This window comes from Haliotis asinina, chromosome 10 (assembly GCF_037392515.1).
Source record: "Haliotis asinina isolate JCU_RB_2024 chromosome 10, JCU_Hal_asi_v2, whole genome shotgun sequence".
Taxonomy (NCBI): Eukaryota; Metazoa; Mollusca; class Gastropoda; order Lepetellida; family Haliotidae; genus Haliotis; species Haliotis asinina.
Window position 1 is genome coordinate 40,299,874 of NC_090289.1, and position 20,536 is coordinate 40,320,409.

At 39.4% G+C, this 20,536-nt stretch overlaps 1 protein-coding gene across 1 annotated transcript; it reads right to left on the bottom strand.

The window, feature by feature from the left end:
• Positions 1-579: 579 nt before the first annotated feature.
• On the bottom strand, positions 580-18,642 carry LOC137298852 (solute carrier family 35 member F5-like). The gene is made up of 12 exons (XM_067831184.1): positions 18,493-18,642; positions 11,188-11,391; positions 10,560-10,691; positions 9,982-10,035; positions 9,456-9,525; positions 8,606-8,802; positions 7,950-8,119; positions 6,223-6,389; positions 5,272-5,431; positions 4,469-4,559; positions 2,009-2,163; positions 580-1,556 (listed from the first exon to the last, which is right to left on the bottom strand). The coding sequence occupies exons 2-12, from the start codon at positions 11,290-11,292 to the stop codon at positions 1,493-1,495; spliced, it is 1,365 nt and encodes a 454-aa protein (XP_067687285.1). The 5' UTR covers positions 11,293-11,391; positions 18,493-18,642; the 3' UTR covers positions 580-1,492.
• Positions 18,643-20,536: the final 1,894 nt, after the last annotated feature.

Consider the following 20,536-nt stretch of genomic DNA (forward strand, 5'->3'; position numbering starts at 1 on the left):
CTTTCATGAAAAGGGTAGATCAGACTGTCATGCGTTTTCCTAAGTTTCTACTTGTAGCTTGTATGCAATGGGAAGACAACTCACCAAAATAATTGATACACTATTCTGCCAAATGAGGAGTATTCTATGTCAATGTAGAAATAAGCCCAAAACCCAGTCAGACATCAGGGGTGGTAACTTCAAAATGTTACCAGCCCGAAATGGATTTGACCAGATCTGACACCAAGGTATTGTGAATTTACTGAGATATACATTCTCTTCCCAGACGTTACTCCTGCCATATCTTCCTATGTAACCTCTGTTTCTCATAAAATAACCTAGCAGTCAACAATCGCAATGCATTTTTATCAAAGGTAACATCGACTTAGATGCAATATGGCGGCTGCCATGGAGTTAGTTGATCAACGTGCGAAGGACAGATATGGTACCTCATGTTTAACTGAAATGCAGAAACTAACGCAATAAATAGTGAAAAATCAATCAACAAGAAGATGTTGTTGATGAAGATATCTAATAACTAGCTTATAGATGAGGGTATGACATTGAGATGACATTGATATGCGATTACCATTACATAATTTTGTTATTACATGACTGGGTTCTGTCTAGACGAAATGTTTGTGCATCATGCTGCAGAGGAGGTTTTAACTTTCTCGACTTACTGAGGCTCTGCGATGATCATTTTTGGACAAAGTCGCTGACTGCTCAACTAAATCTGATTGCAGTCCAGAACACTCGCACCATGAAAGGGCAGAGATTACGTAAGAAGATATGACAGGAGTAACCTCTGTGGGAAGAGAATGTCAGATTAAAGAACATCAGATATTTTACCAGACCATTTGACAGGCTAGCTGTAAATTTACACCACCTGTCAGAAATCTGGCCCATCTCAGGCTTTCGGACAGGCCCTATTTCAAACTCTTGTCTAACCATTCTGGGAAAATACATCAATTGTGTGATAAACATGTACATGCTTGCTGGAAAATAAGTTCAAAGCATGTGAAGAATAACTATTTCTAATGTGAAGAATAATTTTGTCTAACATAGCAAAGCTTTTCAGAAAATAAGCTTCATATGCCACAAATTATTCATGATAAATTCAATAATAATCTTCAACAACACAATCACTCTTCAGGGTAATGATACAAATGTAATATGAACTTGATACACATGTAATATGAACTTGATACACATGTAATATTACACTGACACATATGTAATATTGTAATGATATAAATGTAATATTCTATCTAGAGACAACTAAACTGGAATCTTTCATTGCCCTGAATATGAATACACCTTAAACATGTCAAAGGTGAGAGCTGAAGGAAATGATTGTACAGATTGTATAGTATGTGAATGAACACTTGAGGAAAGACAAGTTACGACTGACATACACATGCACCCTGGTTCTGTTTGAATGCTCTGAAGACAGTATCACAATATGCCTGATGTACAAAATTATTGGAGAAACAGATCCTGTGTGTTGAATTCACTGCATGCCATCAGGCACTCCAATCAAACTCTCTGTTTGTTCACGGTCCAACTCCCGTGTCCTGGAAAAAGATATTTTCATATACAGTAAGATACTTCTATAATGAGTGAGTGAGTGAGTTCAGTTATTCCAGCAATATTGCGAGAGACACCAGAAATGGGTTTCACACACTGCACCCATGTGGGGCCTCAAACCCGGGTCTTCGGCATGATGAGCGACTGCTTCAACCACGAGGCCACCCATCACCTCTTTCACTGGATTAATTGTTACGTACAGGAGTCAGCAATATTCCAGCTATTTCACTGCATTCTGAAAAACTGTGGGTATGTGACACAATCAACAGCTGGTCAACCATTTTGTCAGTTACAGATTCACAGATTACCTACTATTTGTGGAAATTCTAGTTCTGACTTAGGTGGTCAACCATTTTTCCAGTGATAGATTCCTTGATTATCTGGGACTTGACTAGATGTTTATGTTTGGATCCATGAAACAAAGAAATTCTAATCTCACCTTGATTTTAGTCGGCGTCGACAGAGGCAGTGTATAAGTTTTTTCACAGCAATGAGAACTGGATCCCAGTTTTCATAGTGGGTTAAAAAGCTAACAGCGAAAAACGCAACAAAGACAGGCACAGATCCCAGGTAGAACATCCAGGAGTAATTAACCTGCAATAGGATCAACACATCATATTTCATTCACAGTCAATAGTCAGGTGTCTAGCCTGCCAATGTGTAGGTGTATGTGTATGTTGCTTTATAGTAAGATAGTACTGAGTGCTTGTCCAACGTATTTAGCAACAAGCCTGTCAGGTTTCTAGCATGCCAGTGTGTAGGTGTATGTGTATGTTGCTTTATATTAAGATAGTACTGAGTGCTTGTCCAACGTATTTAGCAACAAGCCTGTCAGGTGTCTAGCCTGCCAATGTGTAGGTGTATGTGTATGTTGCTTTATAGTAAGATAGTACTGAGTGCTTGTCCAACGTATTTAGCAACAAGCCTGTCAGGTGTCTAGCCTGCCAATGTGTAGGTGTATGTGTATGTTGCTTTATAGTAAGATAGTACTGAGTGCTTGTCCAACGTATTTAGCAACAAGCCTGTCAGGTGTCTAGCCTGCCAATGTGTAGGTGTATGTGTATGTTGCTTTATAGTAAGATAGTACTGAGTGCTTGTCCAACGTATTTAGCAACAAGCCTGTCAGGTGTCTAGCCTGCCAATGTGTAGGTGTATGTGTATGTTGCTTTATAGTAAGATAGTACTGAGTGCTTGTCCAACGTATTTAGCAACAAGCCTGTCAGGTGTCTAGCCTGCCAATGTGTAGGTGTATGGGTATGTTGCTTTATAGTAAGATAGTACTGAGTGCTTGTCCAACGTATTTAGCAACAAGCCTGTCAGGTGTCTAGCCTGCCAATGTGTAGGTGTATGTGTATGTTGCTTTATAGTAAGATAGTACTGAGTGCTTGTCCAACGTATTTAGCAACAAGCCTGTCAGGTGTCTAGCCTGCCAATGTGTAGGTGTATGTGTATGTTGCTTTATAGTAAGATAGTACTGAGTGCTTGTCCAACGTATTTAGCAACAAGCCTGTCAGGTGTCTAGCCTGCCAATGTGTAGGTGTATGTGTATGTTGCTTTATAGTAAGATAGTACTGAGTGCTTGTCCAACGTATTTAGCAACAAGCCTGTCAGGTGTCTAGCCTGCCAATGTGTAGGTGTATGTGTATGTTGCTTTATATTAAGATAGTACTGAGTGCTTGTCCAACGTATTTAGCAACAAGCCTGTCAGGTGTCTAGCCTGCCAATGTGTAGGTGTATGTGTATGTTGCTTTATAGTAAGATAGTACTGAGTGCTTGTCCAACGTATTTAGCAACAAGCCTGTCAGGTGTCTAGCCTGCCAATGTGTAGGTGTATGTGTATGTTGCTTTATAGTAAGATAGTACTGAGTGCTTGTCCAACGTATTTAGCAACAAGCCTGTCAGGTGTCTAGCCTGCCAATGTGTAGGTGTATGTGTATGTTGCTTTATAGTAAGATAGTACTGAGTGCTTGTCCAACGTATTTAGCAACAAGCCTGTCAGGTGTCTAGCCTGCCAATGTGTAGGTGTATGTGTATGTTGCTTTATAGTAAGATAGTACAGAGTGCTTGTCCAACGTATTTAGCAACAAGCCTGTCAGGTGTCTAGCCTGCCAATGTGTAGGTGTATGTGTATGTTGCTTTATAGTAAGATAGTACTGAGTGCTTGTCCAACGTATTTAGCAACAAGCCTGTCAGGTGTCTAGCCTGCCAGTGTGTAGGTGTATGTGTATGTTGCTTTATAGTAAGATAGTACTGAGTGCTTGTCCAACGTATTTAGCAACAAGCCTGTCAGGTGTCTAGCCTGCCAATGTGTAGGTGTATGTGTATGTTGCTTTATAGTAAGATAGTACTGAGTGCTTGTCCAACGTATTTAGCAACAAGCCTGTCAGGTGTCTAGCCTGCCAATGTGTAGGTGTATGTGTATGTTGCTTTATAGTAAGATAGTACTGAGTGCTTGTCCAACGTATTTAGCAACAAGCCTGTCAGGTGTCTAGCCTGCCAATGTGTAGGTGTATGTGTATGTTGCTTTATAGTAAGATAGTACTGAGTGCTTGTCCAACGTATTTAGCAACAAGCCTGTCAGGTACATGGATGACTGATTACTCTTTATTCGTTTCAGCAGCCAATTAAATAAATTAATCATTTTAACTGGATATTCTCTCGTTCACATTTCACATTTCTAATAGGGCCCGTTCATAACATATGGCTAGGGAGGTGATGATGATTTTTATAGAGAAGCAATAACAATGTGACCCACTTAAAATTATGTATAATATAAGTAACCCCCCTGCATGTCATGTACAAAATCCATATTTCCTCAAATGAATGGACTGCAGGATTGGACTTTATGTAGGACATGACTATGCTATCCAGACTCTATTACAGGAGATTCTTTCCTTACCCCTTTCATCACTACATCAGCCATCATGGTGAGAGGTATTGTGAGACTTAAGGCAAGGGTCGCGATAAGAGATGACGTCAGAAAACAGCCCCTTAAAAGCAAGAGATATACCATGTTTCACAATATCTCAAAAACAACTCTGTTAAATCTCTGAATTGTCTGATTATATCACACAGGAAATAAGAGTGAGTGAATGTGATTCTCATTTTAAGACAAAAAGCTTAATCTTGAAACTAACTGCCACTAAGATTAAACCAAAGTCAACTCATGTGCAAATTGTTATCTCTGTGCCACGGTTTTGATGACAAATAGACAGTTTCCCTAACTGAAACATTATGTTCCTCCACAAAGAAGACTACTACAGATTGTCAGTTTAATTTTAAGATTTTTTATTCTGTATTGCTGTGCACTGAGAATTGCTATACTTAAATTCAATGTTTCAGATTCCATCACCTTGTGATGTCAGAGAAGAAAAATCCAAGCCACTGAACTTTGTTTTTATTTCAAGCCGTATGTATTTATTTCTAGAGGAACAAGAAATCTGAGTGCCATGTTCCTTAAGTTTCCAGCTCATCCTTTCAGCTCGCACTGAGACAAAGTTAAAATTTAACCACCAGCAAGAAGACAAAAAGTCAAATGCCATGGTGTGACACACGGCCAATTTAAAAGCATATGCCTCACTCCACTGAAATATTTCCTTCACAACTGGAAACTTTAAAATGTACTGTAATTGGTGGTTTACCTGGATAACAAATTGCCATGTACAAGCAATTACTGAAGATTGACCGGAGTCACCAACTCACCACAGCCACAGGAACTCGGAGAAGACTGTCCCCACAAGACCATTGATAGCTATCAGCAGCCATTGACTCTTGTCTGGCCACTCAAACACCTCAGCCTTGGAATAGTGGACAATGAAGAACCCTGGCCACAACAGAAGTGTACAGAAGAGTCCCACAAACCCTGGAAAACAACGGCAAACATGTTAGATTGCCATGATCCCGGATACATCATCACTTGAAGGACTGTGCAGTATGACTGTGCAGAGCTACTGCCACATCAGAGAGATCCAAATACATATCATATTTACATAAATTATTAATTTAAGTACCTTCACATTTGATTGAAGTGAGTGAGTGAGTTTAGTTTTACGCTGCACTCAGCATTATTCCAGCTTTATATGGCGGCGGTCTGTAAATAATTGAGTCTAGACCATACAATCCAGTGATCAACAACCTGAGCATTGATCAGCGCAATTGGGAACCGATGACGTGTCAACCAAGTCAGTGAGCCTGACCACCCAATGCCGTTAGTCGCCTCTTACGACAAGCAACATTTGTTTAACAGAGATATGGCTGCATGAAATGACAGATGTACAGATGTCTCTTAGTTTTCACAATTGGTGCTTGGTAGTAGCGGCCTGAAGGAAGGAGGCTGTATTCCAAATAAAAGTATAGAGTTGGGTCAGATATATATTATAATTTTTATAGTTTGATGATTCGCTGCTCATACATTGATGATGAAAATTCAAATTTAGCCACAGCTATACAACCTTGTTGTGCTTCTAAGAAGCATTTTTTACATGAAATAACATATAAAGCCACCGAGAAACACACAGCATAATTGTGTAACTGATCCATTACAGCTAAATATATGGAGGTGCAGAAACCTGACGAAATCGTAAGCATTACCATTATGATTAACTTTCTAGCAGGAAGGTATAAAAGGAACATGATATATGTACTTAAACTTACCGAAAAACATGGGAATATCAATCTTATCCTCGTGGTCAACTTTCCGCCTAAGTGACACGAGGTACAGAGCGTAGCATATTGCGCCTCCAAGGGCCCACAGTGCACCCGCTGGAACACCATTCTCCAGCTTTATATCCGATATACTCACTAGCACCACACCTGCAATACTGGAGTAAGGATGGAGTAAGGATGACCATTGTTGTCAATGTGTGTGAGTGAGTTGGAAGCTGCACTGAACGGTGTTACAAGAAGTGTCATCTTTGTTAGCCTTCATATGTGAGCACGAGTGTTGAGTATGGTTTTGATCTTACCAAAAAGTGAGATCCACAACGTTAATGTTTCTACGTAGGATTAAAAACACTTTCTGAAGTGCACATGTGAAGACTAAATTGTCACTTCCTCATAGACTTTGTACCTTCAACAAAAGTTTCTTCGATCCAGACTTGACTCTAGTTTTTAACATACAGTATAATCTGGAACCCAGGGGACCGTAACAAAATGCCAGTTTAGACTGGGTGCCAGATTACACAGTGATACTTGATTTCCAACATGGCAGCCATTTACACGTGTCGATCTCTTTATCTCTATGTTGATGCAGATTATAGTGCCTTTTATTGCAGAATGGTACCCATGATAAGCTGTGACTCACTTTTTAAACCTACTTACTAGGAAAGTGTAATCCCATATATAACATATCTTACATTTGACCACTGTCTAAATGGCATTGTGTAATCATAGCTTTCGGGCATGGGAGCCATGCCAGTTAACACCTATCAGAGTGGTACAGAAAGCCTGCAGTCTAGATTACCAGCTGTCTGACTTTCACTTTTTATGGAAGTCGTGGTGGCTGAGCAGGTCAGGCAGCTGACGCTGAGGGTATGGGTTTGACTCCTCGATGGGACTCAACTCAAAAAAGTACTTGAATTTGTACTTTATTAAGAAAGTGTAATCCCAGCTATAACATATCTTCCACCTGAAAACAGTTAATGCAATCCCCCAGTATTTACAAAGCATAACAGTCGAAATCCTACGAGCATTTGATTCACCCCACAATCGCTACTTCCGGATCGTCTAGCATGCAAAGAGGATTATGGGTCCTTGATTGCACTGCTCATACCTATCACGGTTTAGATGGTGTTAATTAAGTTAAAACTGCTTGTTGGGACCAGAAAGCTGTGCTGCAATACATATTAAACAGGTGCCAGTTCAAATCATCATAATAAGGTTGTAAAATGGCGGAACCAAAATTTTATCCCGGTTTTATTCTGGAGTATATTCATCATTGCCAACAAATCCATCAATGCCTGAATCAACATTAGCCGCTGTCAGACCGTTCGCTGTGTTTACATTCTAAATGACTGTTTCTCTCTCGCACTAAGACTTTGGTGAGTCTGCTATATTATATTTTGTGACCCACTGACTTAGATTTTGTCTCTCTTGTATTGTATTTGAAATCAGTATTGTGAAATTGACTCGTGACTTTGTATACCTTGCTCTCGTTGCATGATAATAATATTTGAATGTTTTTAGACTTATCCTTGTTCTGTTTTGCTGGTTCACAGGGGGTTTCTTCCATCGTTTGTCACGGCAAATTCTTAACCGTAACAAAATTGAGGGATTGTCAGTGTGCCTGATTAGACAAGTGTTGGTGCTGGCAGGTTTCACAGTATATGGTAACAGTAATGTAAGGCTTAGGAACAAAACACTTCAATGAAACGTTTCAGTACCTGACTAAAACAGCTACTAATTTGGACAGCGTAAACTTGTCTGCCCCTGAACTTGGGTAAACAGCTGCACAGACAAGTGTAAACAGTCCTGAAGTAGATGACAGCACGTTGACCATGCCAGCCTCTGTCTCAACGAGGGCCTTCTGATAGAAATACTGGGCAAAAAACCACTGAAAAACGAAAATGAGAGTGTGAGAATAATTGACAGTGAAAGCAGAACTTATTCCATGTTCTGGTGGAAAGATCTACACTGGCACCAAAATCAATTGAGTGAGTTGGGTTTTATGTTGCTTTTAATAATATTCCAGGAATATTATGGCAGAGGACACCAGAAACGGGTTTCACATATTGTACCCATGTAGGGAATCAAACCCAGATCTTCGGTGTAACAAGAGCTTTAACCACTGGGCTACCCTACCGCTGTACCAATATCAAGACTGGTTTTATCCAAGATATATTTCATATCATAGTCATTTCAATCTTCAAAAACAAATGATACAGTCGTTTATTAAAAACAGAATCTTGCTTTTGCATTCAATGACATATACATGAATGTCTGAAGAATATTACATTCTACGGAAGACTTGTCTCGCTGTGGCATAAAAAAGGAATACTTCTCAATGACAATGTTTAAAGATTAGTAACCCCAAACTTACCAAGACACAGAAAAATACAGACAACTTGATAACCTGACGTATTGTCAGTTTGCTCATGGAGCGGAGCCTTGCCTCCTCAGCTCGCTGCGATGCCTGGTATGACAGTCTTGCCATCAAGTGCTCTTCTGCATAGGTTTCAGACAACTGTCGCACCTCCGATAGGCTGTTGAATCTTACAGACTTGCTAGACGTAATACCTAGACGAGACAACGTTCTAGAATAATCTGAAATATCACTGTTTCAATAAGTGGGACTAATGAAAGCAATGCCTGTGATGATCCAGGTAACTGGTACTCAGAAACCCACTCTTGTCATAAAAGACAACTTATAATGAAAGAGACATTGTAGGCACAGGGACTACAGATGTGTACGCCAGGTACATTTCTGTATGCAGAAATCAACCATTGCCAAATCTGAATACAGAAGCATACCATAGGAAAAAACATACCATTGAATCTCAGTACAAATTACCATCATAGTCCATATAATTAGAATTCTGCTGAATACACATTTGTTGCTAGTCTATGACACAGAAACAACAACGTTTACATCTGTATTTTTTGGGCCATACTGCTCAGTTCAGGTTGGTATTAAATTTGGTTGTGAGTTGTAAAACCGACTCATCAGTGATGAATGGCAAAATTTTAGTAGTTTTTCATTCAAGTGAATTTAGTTTTATGGTTAAATATTCCAGTTATATGGCAGCGGTCTGCAAATATAAAGAGTCTGTAACCAGACAATCCAGTGATCAGCAGCATTTGGGAATCTGCGCAACTGAGAATGGAGACCACCCAATCCCGCAGACTAATGTGACTCTTGAGGCGTGTGTTACTGATACAGTCATACTCACTCCCGGCATCATCGGATTCTGTGCTGCTGTTCTTGTCTTCATTCTTCACAGGCACATATATTGGATCACCCTGAAACAGACAGCCGGCCATAAATTATTGTCTTTAGGTGTATCACCTCTTGATGCTGTTAAAGGACTTTAAACTGGCTGTTCTATTTGATATGTTCTCACAAAACTCAGTGCAACACAAACATTCATATTTCATGTAAAAACAACAGAAATTACTGTATGTTGGACATGACTGAAGGTGAGATCCTATGACAACCATCAAATATTTATTTATTGTTTGTCACAAAATGAGCTTGGGCCTGTGTTTTTTTCACTAAATAAGTTCTTAAGAAGGCGATTCCTGTACAGTTGGAGCAAATGGTCTCTCACAGATTCTTTGAAGTGGTGAGGAAACTAATTCCAGCAGGGGAGCCCAGTGACAAAATGAGTGAGTTAGTTGGGTTTTATGTCACTTTTAGCAATATTCCAGCAGAAATAACCTCACACATTGTATGCAAGATGAGACACCCTTACTCACCAGCATGTTATCCACAGCTGGAGGACTTTCAATAATGTGTTCCTCGGCTGTTTTCTGAAAGATATGCAATTAATGAGACAAGGACAACAAAGCTCATCCACAATGGTCAGTTTAAGTGCAGTAGCATTTAAAAGTGTCTTAAGACCGTTTAGTAAGATTTCAGCCACACTACAAGCAGGCACCCCAAATCCAGTGGTGCATCTGGAATTTCTTGCACCAGACTGTGCTACCCTTTAATCGTGAGTGAGTTTGGTTGTACACTGCTTTAAGAAATATTCCAGCAATATCATTTCAGAGGACACCAGAAATGGGTTTCCTACATTGTACCCATGTGCGTCATCGAACCTTTGTCTTCGGTGTGACAAGCGAACACTCTGACCACTATGTTACACCCCCATCTCCATCCTCGATGATTTAAAACACTGGATGCAGGGAACCATTTTAAGATATATGCAAAACAGTAAATTTTTTTAAAACCTTTTTCCCATCATTTATTTGGCAAATGATAAGTAAAACATGGAAATTCACCTAGCTTATCAACCAAACAATATGACCTTAATGACCCCAATGAAACTGACCTTCGGCCCTCGTCTGCACTGGTCTCGCCAAGGTCGCCACAGTATGAACCCCGTCAAGTAAACCACAAACATGGCAGTCTTGAAGTACGATGTAAAGTACGGCTTCTTGAAATCTGTGTTCTTGAAAATGTACTGAAAGAATATGGTCCATGTAAAGTGGAACTCAAAGTGAAAATACACTTACCATAAGGTCTGGTTGTAGTATAAACAACATTGCAGAGGGTAAGTGGGGTTATGTACTAAAGACAGACTTTTCCACACAATGTCTGGTCTGTACAAGAATTTAGGGACCATTCTTAATTTATGGCTAGAGAGGGTGATGATGATTTTTATGGAGAAGAAGGTACAATGTGACAGATCCCCCTTTAAAAATTAATGTACAAAATAAGTGACCCTCCCCAGCAGGTAATGACAAAATCTACAATCGCCATCCTTCCCCTTTCCCATATTTTAAAATATTCTTATGAACTAAATTGCTGACCCTCCTCCCCCTCAAGCACATGTGTATAAAAGTGACAACCTTCCTTCCTCTTCAGAACAAAATGGGTGAAAAAAGCATTCACGCACACCCCAAAACCATCGTCACCCTACTAGCCATATATAATGAACGGTCCCTTATATGACTTACCTCCGTCAACTCTGATGATGCTACCCATATTAAATCCACGATGAGCAGCACCACAATGCCCAGTATAAGTCTCTGGACTTTCGATAAGCCGCTTAAACCCAGCATGTCTCGTATTTGAGAGCAGAAACAGCTAAATCATGACTGGCAAACACTGAATTTAGAGCAAGCAAAAGGTCTTCACAACTCCTGGTCTTCTCATCACATCTGAAACAAAAGAAGAATTGCTTTCACCCAAATACCAAAATCAGTTCTTGTACTCTGGTAAAAGAAGTGCAATTCTGAAAGGAAAAGTGATATTTACTTGCTGCCCTCACTTTCAGCATGAGCTCGATGACACTTCTGTGGATGAAAACAAGCCCTGAGATTGGTCAGCGTTTGTAAATCTACACATTCACATGAAGTTTTACTTTCAACTGCTTGACTTGGAAATGTAACTTGTAAGATTTTTCAAAGCAATGGCTTTTCAAAAGAAAGCATCAGGTGTAAATGTCTCCTTATCAAGCATCAACCAATCAGAGGGCTTGCTTCGACCACCCATTTGGGTCAAGAATGTTTAGTTGAGAGTCAAAATCAGGTTTCAGTCGACCTGCAGAAATAACAATAAAGAGTTCGTAGGTGTCACGGGTGATGCTTAATAGGCCAGTCATACATGATTATGTTTACATGAGGTTTTTATTGGTTGTATGTGATGGTAGCATAGCAATCAGCAAAACAGGTGGGTGGGGTGCATCGAAGTGTCCAGCCTGGTCATAATATACTGCAGTATGAAGTATTCTGAGTTCAATCCATGTCCAAAACAAAACTTTTTCAATCTTGAATCTTCGCCGGACATGAGAAGCTGTGCATTAAAACAGAGATTCAGAAATGACTAAGCCACAGGCGAAATGCCATGTTCAGTATGGCTGCCTTGCTGCCATGTCTGAAATAACATGGTATTCTGCAAGCAAAGATTAACTGGAACATACAAAGAAAGCTTCTGGTCCACAAAGCTGACCATGAGCAATGAAAGAATCATTAGAATAAAAACTTCTCATCCAACAAATGGATTTAATATCAACTTTTTTTTCAAGTTTTCAAATTCTACAGATTTGGCCTTTCAGTAGGGGTTCAAAACATTTTCCCAAGAAAGTAACTTGTCCTGATTAAATTTCCACTTGCCCTGATTTTATGACACAATGTTTGATTTTAATGTTTAATGGACTATTTATCAAAGAATGAGAAAGAACGATAGCTCTAAATTATCATTATTGCAAAATGTAATAGATACATTATGAGCAGATATGAAATGAAATCCAAGCTTATTTGCAGTTTGAAACCATAAGTGGAAATTATCTAGTAGTCCACAGACAAGTATGATACCATTATTTGATTGCCCGATATGAAAACTGACTTGTCCTGGGAGTCGGGCGATGGGATTTTTGAACTGCTGTTCTGTCATGTACATCAAATCATCCAAACACAAAAATTATGACAGTTTTTGCACGTTGATATTTACACAAACATTCTTGTGAAGTTCATACTGTTGGTGTATTGATTCATGAACATTGATGACATGTGAGTTTTGGATTAAATCATCAATCACGTTGTCAGTGCCCGCTATGAGTGATAAATCCAACATGTGTCTGAACATTTCTTAATCTTAACGAGGCAATCTGTCACTTTCAGAACTTCATTTGTTTTGCCAGGTTACCATGGTAACATACTTTTAAGCATGGCTTATCTTCATCAGAATACTAAAAAGTCATGTGGAGAGTGGCACATTACTTTTCAAAATCACTTTATTTTTAGAGGTCTACTTTTTGTGACATCTATATCAATATACATCACATACATCATTACATGCTTATCATGTCCAGTGGTTAATCTGAAATTGATATTCTCTAGGGTCCAGGCAATCAAAATAATCCAATGCCATTTTTTCACTGCCTGAACCAGCTACAATGAAGTGGAATCAGGTTACATCATGAAAATAATGACTGCACAATGACAGCAACAATATTATCACTGTCACAGAGAACATGTGCTTGTTGATGAGTGAGTTAAGTTTTATGTCACAATCAGCAATATTCCCGCTATATGGTGGCGGTCTGTAAATAATCAAGTCTGGACTAGACAATCCAGTGATCAACAGCATGAGCATCAATCTGAGCAGCTGGGAACCGATGACATGTATCAGCCAAGTCAGTGAGTCTGACCACTCCATGCTGTTAGTTGCCTTTCACGACAAGCATAGTCGCCTTTTGTGGCAAGAATGGGTTGCTGAAGGCCTGTTCTATCCCGGATCTAAGAAAAATATTCAAGGCCAACTTCAATATCGTGAGAAACTCTCCCAAAATCTTTTGTGTTCGATTGTGAGAAAAAAACGATGAACTGCTTGGTCATTTTGTCACTACAACCAATCGTCAATCATTTCAATTAATCAGAACACCACTATCCAAAGTGAGATCTTTAAGTAACATTTAAACTTCCAGTAATTGATCTACCTGGTACAGAACATGGAAAAGACTTACATAACATAAAACTGTTACCTGCATCGAGTTCAACCTGACAATAAATGCTACCAGCACCAACAATGATTTTTACCTGCATTGGTGCAGTCTGGCTAGAGAGAAATCAGTTCCTGTACATTATATGCTGGGAAAAACATCAAGCACCTGCCAGTCATGGTGATACATTGAAAACACCCCAATAGCTGTAGAAAACACCTGATGTGACAGTGTGAAAACACCCCAATAGCTGTAGAAAACACCTGATGTGACAGTGTGAAAACACCCCAATAGCTGTAGAAAACACCTGATGTGACAGTGGCCTCATGTTCATATGTTGAAGGTACTGATAACTTATATATATGTGGTACATGGACATTGTCCTTACTCATAGTCAAAAGTACCTGGACATTTGTGGTAAATATGTGACGAAGCCTGGTACAGCAAAATCCTTGACTAAACATTCTAGTGTCCATTATATAGATACAATGGCATCTCAGCCGTCAAGTACACACACCATTGCCACAGATAAATCTACCTTGTGTTCACAGTAGGTTTTGTAGAAGTGTGTCCAGAAATAAAATTAGAAATATGTAGTTCAAATCTTTTGAAATGTTCATTACAATCCTAAATCATTTCAAAACATATTTTTTTACATATGCTGCTGTTTTAAGGTACTTCTTAAAATTAAGTAGATCAGAATCAATGCATGCAAAACACGCCCACAAAATATTGTTTGTGTGTTTTTGCATGAAGAACACAGGTTTCTGTGATAACGTGAAAACTGTCTATATGATCTAGTGAATGGAATATTCCATTTTGCAACCAAATGCTCTTATTCTGAAATCATAGCAGACAGTCACGATGGAGGTTCTTTCGGATACTTTACATTATTATCATAATACATTATTTATTTTTAAACATAGAGAATAATGTCTTTCTATATTAATGACAACATACCACTAGTTCTTTTAAGGGTTTGATGGTTGCCGGACATTGTAAAAAGCAATATTCATACATATGTAAATGGAAATTGTGTTTCAGTCATGTCTGAGGATATATTCTCTGTGAAAGTGAACATAGTTTTGAGAAGTTTTTAGAACATCATTTCTAGCTGGCACAATTCATGACAAACTATACAGGGAAACCAATTATAGCACACTGAAAAGAAGACGATATCGCTCTTAGCTCATAACTTTTTATAAAATGTATCATGTCGACTCCAGAATACCTGAACGACCTTGTACCAGGTAGAGTATTTGAACAAAGCAAGTATAATCTTAGGAGTTTACTTCCATTCAAACTAATACCTAGAACACAAAGTTATTCTCAGTCATTTTTACCATGCACGATTATGTTGTGGAATGCATTGCCTGATGGAGTTGTTAACGCAGTTTTTCTGAATCAGCTTTAAACCATTATAAACCCAATAAAAACTCATAACTACTTTGATTTGAATTTTGGAGCTAGATTTTGCAACATGTCATATTTGGGATTTCACTTTCTCAGTAAAGTACAAATTCTGGTACTTTTTTGGTTGAGTCCCATCCAGGATTCGAACCCGCACTCTCAGAGTCAGGCACCTAATCACCAGCACACAAAGTCAGCCGCCTAGCCCGCTCTATGGAAGTGGAAGTCACGGCAGCTGAGCGGGCTAGGTGGCTGACTATATGTGTTGGCGATTAGGTGCCCGACTCTGAGGGTGCGGGTTCGAATCCTGGACGGGAATCAACTGAAAAAAGTACCAGAAATTGTACTTTACTGAGAAAGTGAAATCTCAAATATGACATATGTTGCATTTGACCACTTTCTAAAAGGCATCGTGTAATCAGAGCTAGATTTTGTCAAATTATCCACTGTCACCTCAAACTTGGCTGTAGCTATCCAAACGCTGACAGATATAATAGACATAAATCAGAAATATCCACGTGTGCATGTAGTCATTATAACATAGACAATATTCACTATCTTTTTACATCTCACAACTGTAAGAATCTAAGGACAGCTATGTATTTTTATACTCAAGGATATATGTTAAAACTGCTTTATACGGTAACAGCATTCAATACTTCAACAAAAAGTGACATTCTCCACTCATTACACCAGTTCATTTAAAAAAGTAACCGTTTTCAGTGATCACCACCTCTACAAATGTATATTCAGTGTAACACAAGCTTGATGTAACTTGATCTACAGCAGCTTGCTTGGTTACTTGGCATAACCAACACCAAGCAACAATCACATGCTATTCTGTCTTAAAGGTCACATGCAACCAAACAATCAAACATAATCAAAACACATTTATCACTTATTCATGACATATAATATACACTGTTGCTTGTGAAAAAACAAGTAAACAAAATTATAAGCGTACAATCGCGATTTAAAAGTGCAATATTTTTAACTTGGGCTTACTTCCCCTGAAACAAAATCCCTCGGGGGACCGAACCCAGTTTTAGCGGGTGGGTCTGCACTCAAGTGTAACTACGGCTTCTGATTGGCTGTTTCATTTGCTGATGATCTGTTTGACGGGCATTTTAGAAGTATGGCAAGTCACAACATGTAAGATTCTTTATGGATAACAACTTCTTTTTTTTGTACTTGATGAGTGAGTAAGTGAGTGAGTTCAGTTTTACGCCGCACTCAGCAATATTCCAGCTATATGGCGGTGGTCTGTAAATAATCAAGTCTGGACCAGACAATCCAGTGATCAACAACATGAGCATCGATCTGCGCAATTGGAAACCGATGACATGTGGTCAACCAAGTCAGCGAGCCTGATCACTGATCCCGTTAGTCACCTCTTACGACAAGCTGAGTCGCCTTGCATGGCAAGCATGGGTTGCTGAAGGCCTATTCTACCCTAGGACCTTCACCGGTCTTGTACTTGATGCCCCGTTTCAGTATCGATTCATATACTGTTGTTAAACAAAATCATATGTATACACTAAAAGAAGTTGTTATTCATGAAGTATGTATATACAGATGTTGGGTTTTGTAACTAAATATGTATTCTCTGAATTTGCATTCGATCCAATCTAAAATCATCCCAGTAGAGATGGTAAACTACTGCATGGCTGGAAACTGTTTTTCATCCAAGTATAAAGCAGGACTTGAAACTGACAAGAGTTTGCACCATGCAGTTTCCGTCAGATCCAGTCATCCGAGAAAAAATGGATGTAGTTTATTTGCAACCCATAAAAACATATGTGTACAAGTATCACAAATACCTAATTACATAATGTGGCGGGACTCAGGTGCATGCGTCATAAATCAATTTATTTTGTTTATGTCATATAGTCTGATAAGTGTTAAGTTCAAATTGCATGTGGCCAATTATTGAAGCTGTGTACTGCATGTTGTCTTTGGCAGATAGGCAGGCAGACATATAGGCATGAATAAACCAGACATGGAGCTTTCTGTGTGACAGAGACTGTTTACCACAACCAACAAGTTTTTTTTTTTATGTAACGAGTAGATTATTTACTTGTTTGCATACACAACCAAGATTAGACTACTGCTCACTACCTCATACTCTGGGCATGCAGACTGTTTCAAGCTCTGCCAACCTATTCTCTGAGCATGCATTATGGGCGCAGCGCAGCGCAGCACAGCTGTTGAAACCACTTTTTTTCCAGCGCTGGGGGAAATTTAGTGAAACGTTTCAACTCCGATTTTATGGGCTTTCTTTTCACCACGTTTTTTGTTCAACCTTATAGGATGATTTGGCATTTTTGAAGATTTGTTTCGGTAAGTGCATACCGAAAGGTACCAGAATCCCCAAAGTTGTGTTTTACATTGCATGTGACCTTTAATATTATTCTTAGTCATCAAACTATTTCATCTATGCATCCAGGTATTGGATTAACTTATTGTACTGGAGCTTGCATTTATATATGCCACTTGGCTTGCTCACCTATCCAGATTTCTGCACACTTTGGTGAAATAAAAAGACATTTAAACCACTAAGGTTTTTTGTACAAATTCATGATATCCAGTCAGTCATTTAGCGAGCGAGTTTAGTTTTACGCCGCACTCAGCAATATTACAGCTATATGGCGGCGGTCTGTAAATAATCGAGTCTGGACCAGACAATCCAGTGATCAACAACATGAGCATCGATCTGCGCAATTGGGAACCGATGACATGTGTCAACCAAGTCAGCGAGCCTGACCACCCGATCCCTTTAGTCGCCTCTTACGACAAGCTGAGTCGCCTTTCATGGCAAGCATGGGTTGCTGAAGACCTATTCTATCCCGGGACCTTCACGGGTCTCAGTCATTTAGGGCAGCACAGGTGGTCATGTAGTATTCAACAACAAGAGCTGTAGGACAGCGCCCATCATGATAACTGAACTTGATCATGTTGAATGTACCATCAAAAATAATTGTACTAAAGCCAGATGTTACAAGAGAACATATTTGTACTCATTGTGATTGTGAATCATGGCAACACCATACATGATAGTTGCACAATTAATAACTGTCGGGCAGTAGATGACAGGAGGATATGCAAAGTGAAAAGGATATTGCTGTCCTGGTGCACTTCTAGCATGTCTAGACTATCTCAACTGATGGTCCAGTTTCCACATTTAATTATCCAATGATCTTGTTTACATCTGTGTATCACTGTTATACAAATTACAATATGTACGTAATGTGGAAATCGCATCATATTAAACAAATCAGTTCAAAACCTCATACATCCACAAATACAGTAGTATGAGTGTAGCAATGCTTCTGGTCTGGACCAACCGTAAATAATTCAGCATTTATCTAAACACTAAAACAGCTGAGTAGAGAGGGGAAATTTGACTTACATTTCCACGGAATCATGCCCTTGATACCACCAAAATTGGCACGCATTACAATCCTCCCTGCATTATAGTGTCAACCAACGATTGGCGTCCTCTTGTCTACGCTAATATTTGACTCTCTAGCAAATATTACAGTGATTCATAATCAACAGTTCGCAGTTTTAACAACCGGAAGTTTGTGTGTAGGCAGTAGTGTTAACCGACAGAATAAATTCTTCATTCATAAGCGTGTCACGAACAGGATGGACTGTCGTGTATACATCAGTAGTGGAATTTGTTCCTACATGAAACAAGCTCGAGGATTTTTTTAGACTTTACAATGCATTCATTTTAAAGACTGGAGAGCTTATAGCGCACCCACGAGAGATTTACATTGCTTACCTTTAGTCGTAATGACTACATATTAAACAGTTTGAAAACATTAACTTTTCGTATGACAACTTTTAATGACGTTTCACCCAAAAGTCTTCTGTTGAATTTACAAGAAAAGAAAGGGACACAATTGGTTATTGTGTGGGATAATGCTCGGGTAGATTAACGTGTGTGTGTGTGTTTTTGTGTGTTTTTTGTGTGTGTGTGTGTTTTTGTGTGTGTTTTTGTGTGTGTGTTTTTGTGTGTGTGTGTGTGTGTGTGTGTGTGTGTGTGTGTGTGTGTGTGTGTGTGTGTGTGTGTGTTGGGGGGGGGGGGGGGGGCTTAGATATTAATACAACACCAAAATAATAAAAAAAACAATGTTAACACTTCACATTCCACCATCGTCAGAAAAAAATATATGTTTTGATCACCAGACCTAGTAAAGTATACTTAGCATCAGTGTTATTCATTACATTCCTACATTGTCAGTACAAGAGAGTTGCGAAACATACAGAGACTAAGTTTTTGTTCACATAAACTCATTACACTCAGAGTCTCCTTTCAAAATGACGCTAAACGTATGTACGTCAGCAAAGCAGTAACAACGAATGCCAGGGTTAGAGTGAGTGAGTGGGTATGAGTGAGCGGGTGCGTTGGGTGGGTGGGTGAATAGGTGAGTGGTGATTCGTTGTTTTTAAGTTGTTGTTAGGCATGATGTTTTAAGCCGCTGTCAAAAGCATGCGCATCGATCTACGCTGGGAAAAGCGGCATATGTCAACCAAATCAGTGAGTCTCACCGTTAGTTGCCTGTAACGACAAGCCTGAGTTGCTGAAGTCTCGTTCTAAACCTGACTTGGGTTAGACAGGATGGGAGGTGGGGAAAACATTATGTATCGTACCAGGGAGGATTTGGAAAAATAGACCCTAAATTTTGCTCTTCAACATTTCATCATTGGACATTTTTATCGTGTAAATGTATGTAAAGCAACAGGTTTTGCTCCTCCTTGTCATTTCAGTCTTCTTACTACAGCCTAATTCGGCTATAGACGTACATATACGCTCAGAATGGTGTTGGTGGGGATCGTGGCATAAATGTTATGTTCGGTCGTCATGGAAAGGTACGTGGTGAAACTGCCGAAGACGAATGAACTCCGGAACCAAATACCCCCTTCCCAACACATTTAGAGCTCTTCCATCTTGACAATGCAAGTAATCTGTGTACATGGATAGATGTCTGTTTGTTCTTCGGTGAACATCGTCAAACTCTTCAAAGCGACAATAACACTGTCTACACATTTGCTGTAATGTAGTATTTGTGATCATATCGAAAATGCATCCTCCACAACGCAATGGGGGAGTGAGTTTAGTTTTACGACGCTTTTAGCAATATTCAAGCAGTATCACAGCGGGGTACACCCGAAATGGAATTCACATACTGCAACCACATGGGGATTCGAACCAGCGGGTCGTCGGCACGAGTGATCGCATTAACCACTCTCTACACCTCCCTTCCGCACAACGCGATGGACGCTTAAGAGCTACCGGCACGTTTTAAACGTTTAGGCCTAAGAGACGTAGTCAATCTGTAAATAACTGAGTGTGGATCCGACAAACCAGTGACCAACAGCATGAGCACATGTATCAGCCAAGTCAGCGAGTCTGACCACCCGATTCCGCTTGTCGCCTCTTACGA

Excerpts from the sequence above, each read along its gene's own strand:
- LOC137298852 (XM_067831184.1), bottom strand. The coding sequence starts at position 11,292 with ATGCTGGGTTTAAGCGGCTTATCGAAAGTCCAGAGACTTATACTGGGC. Across the intron at positions 5,432-6,222 it reads TGATATTCCCATGTTTTTCG|GGTTTGTGGGACTCTTCTGT; the intron begins GTAAGTTTAAGT and ends GTTGTTTTCCAG. Across the intron at positions 4,560-5,271 it reads TCCGAGTTCCTGTGGCTGTG|GGGCTGTTTTCTGACGTCAT; the intron begins GTGAGTTGGTGA and ends CTTGCTTTTAAG.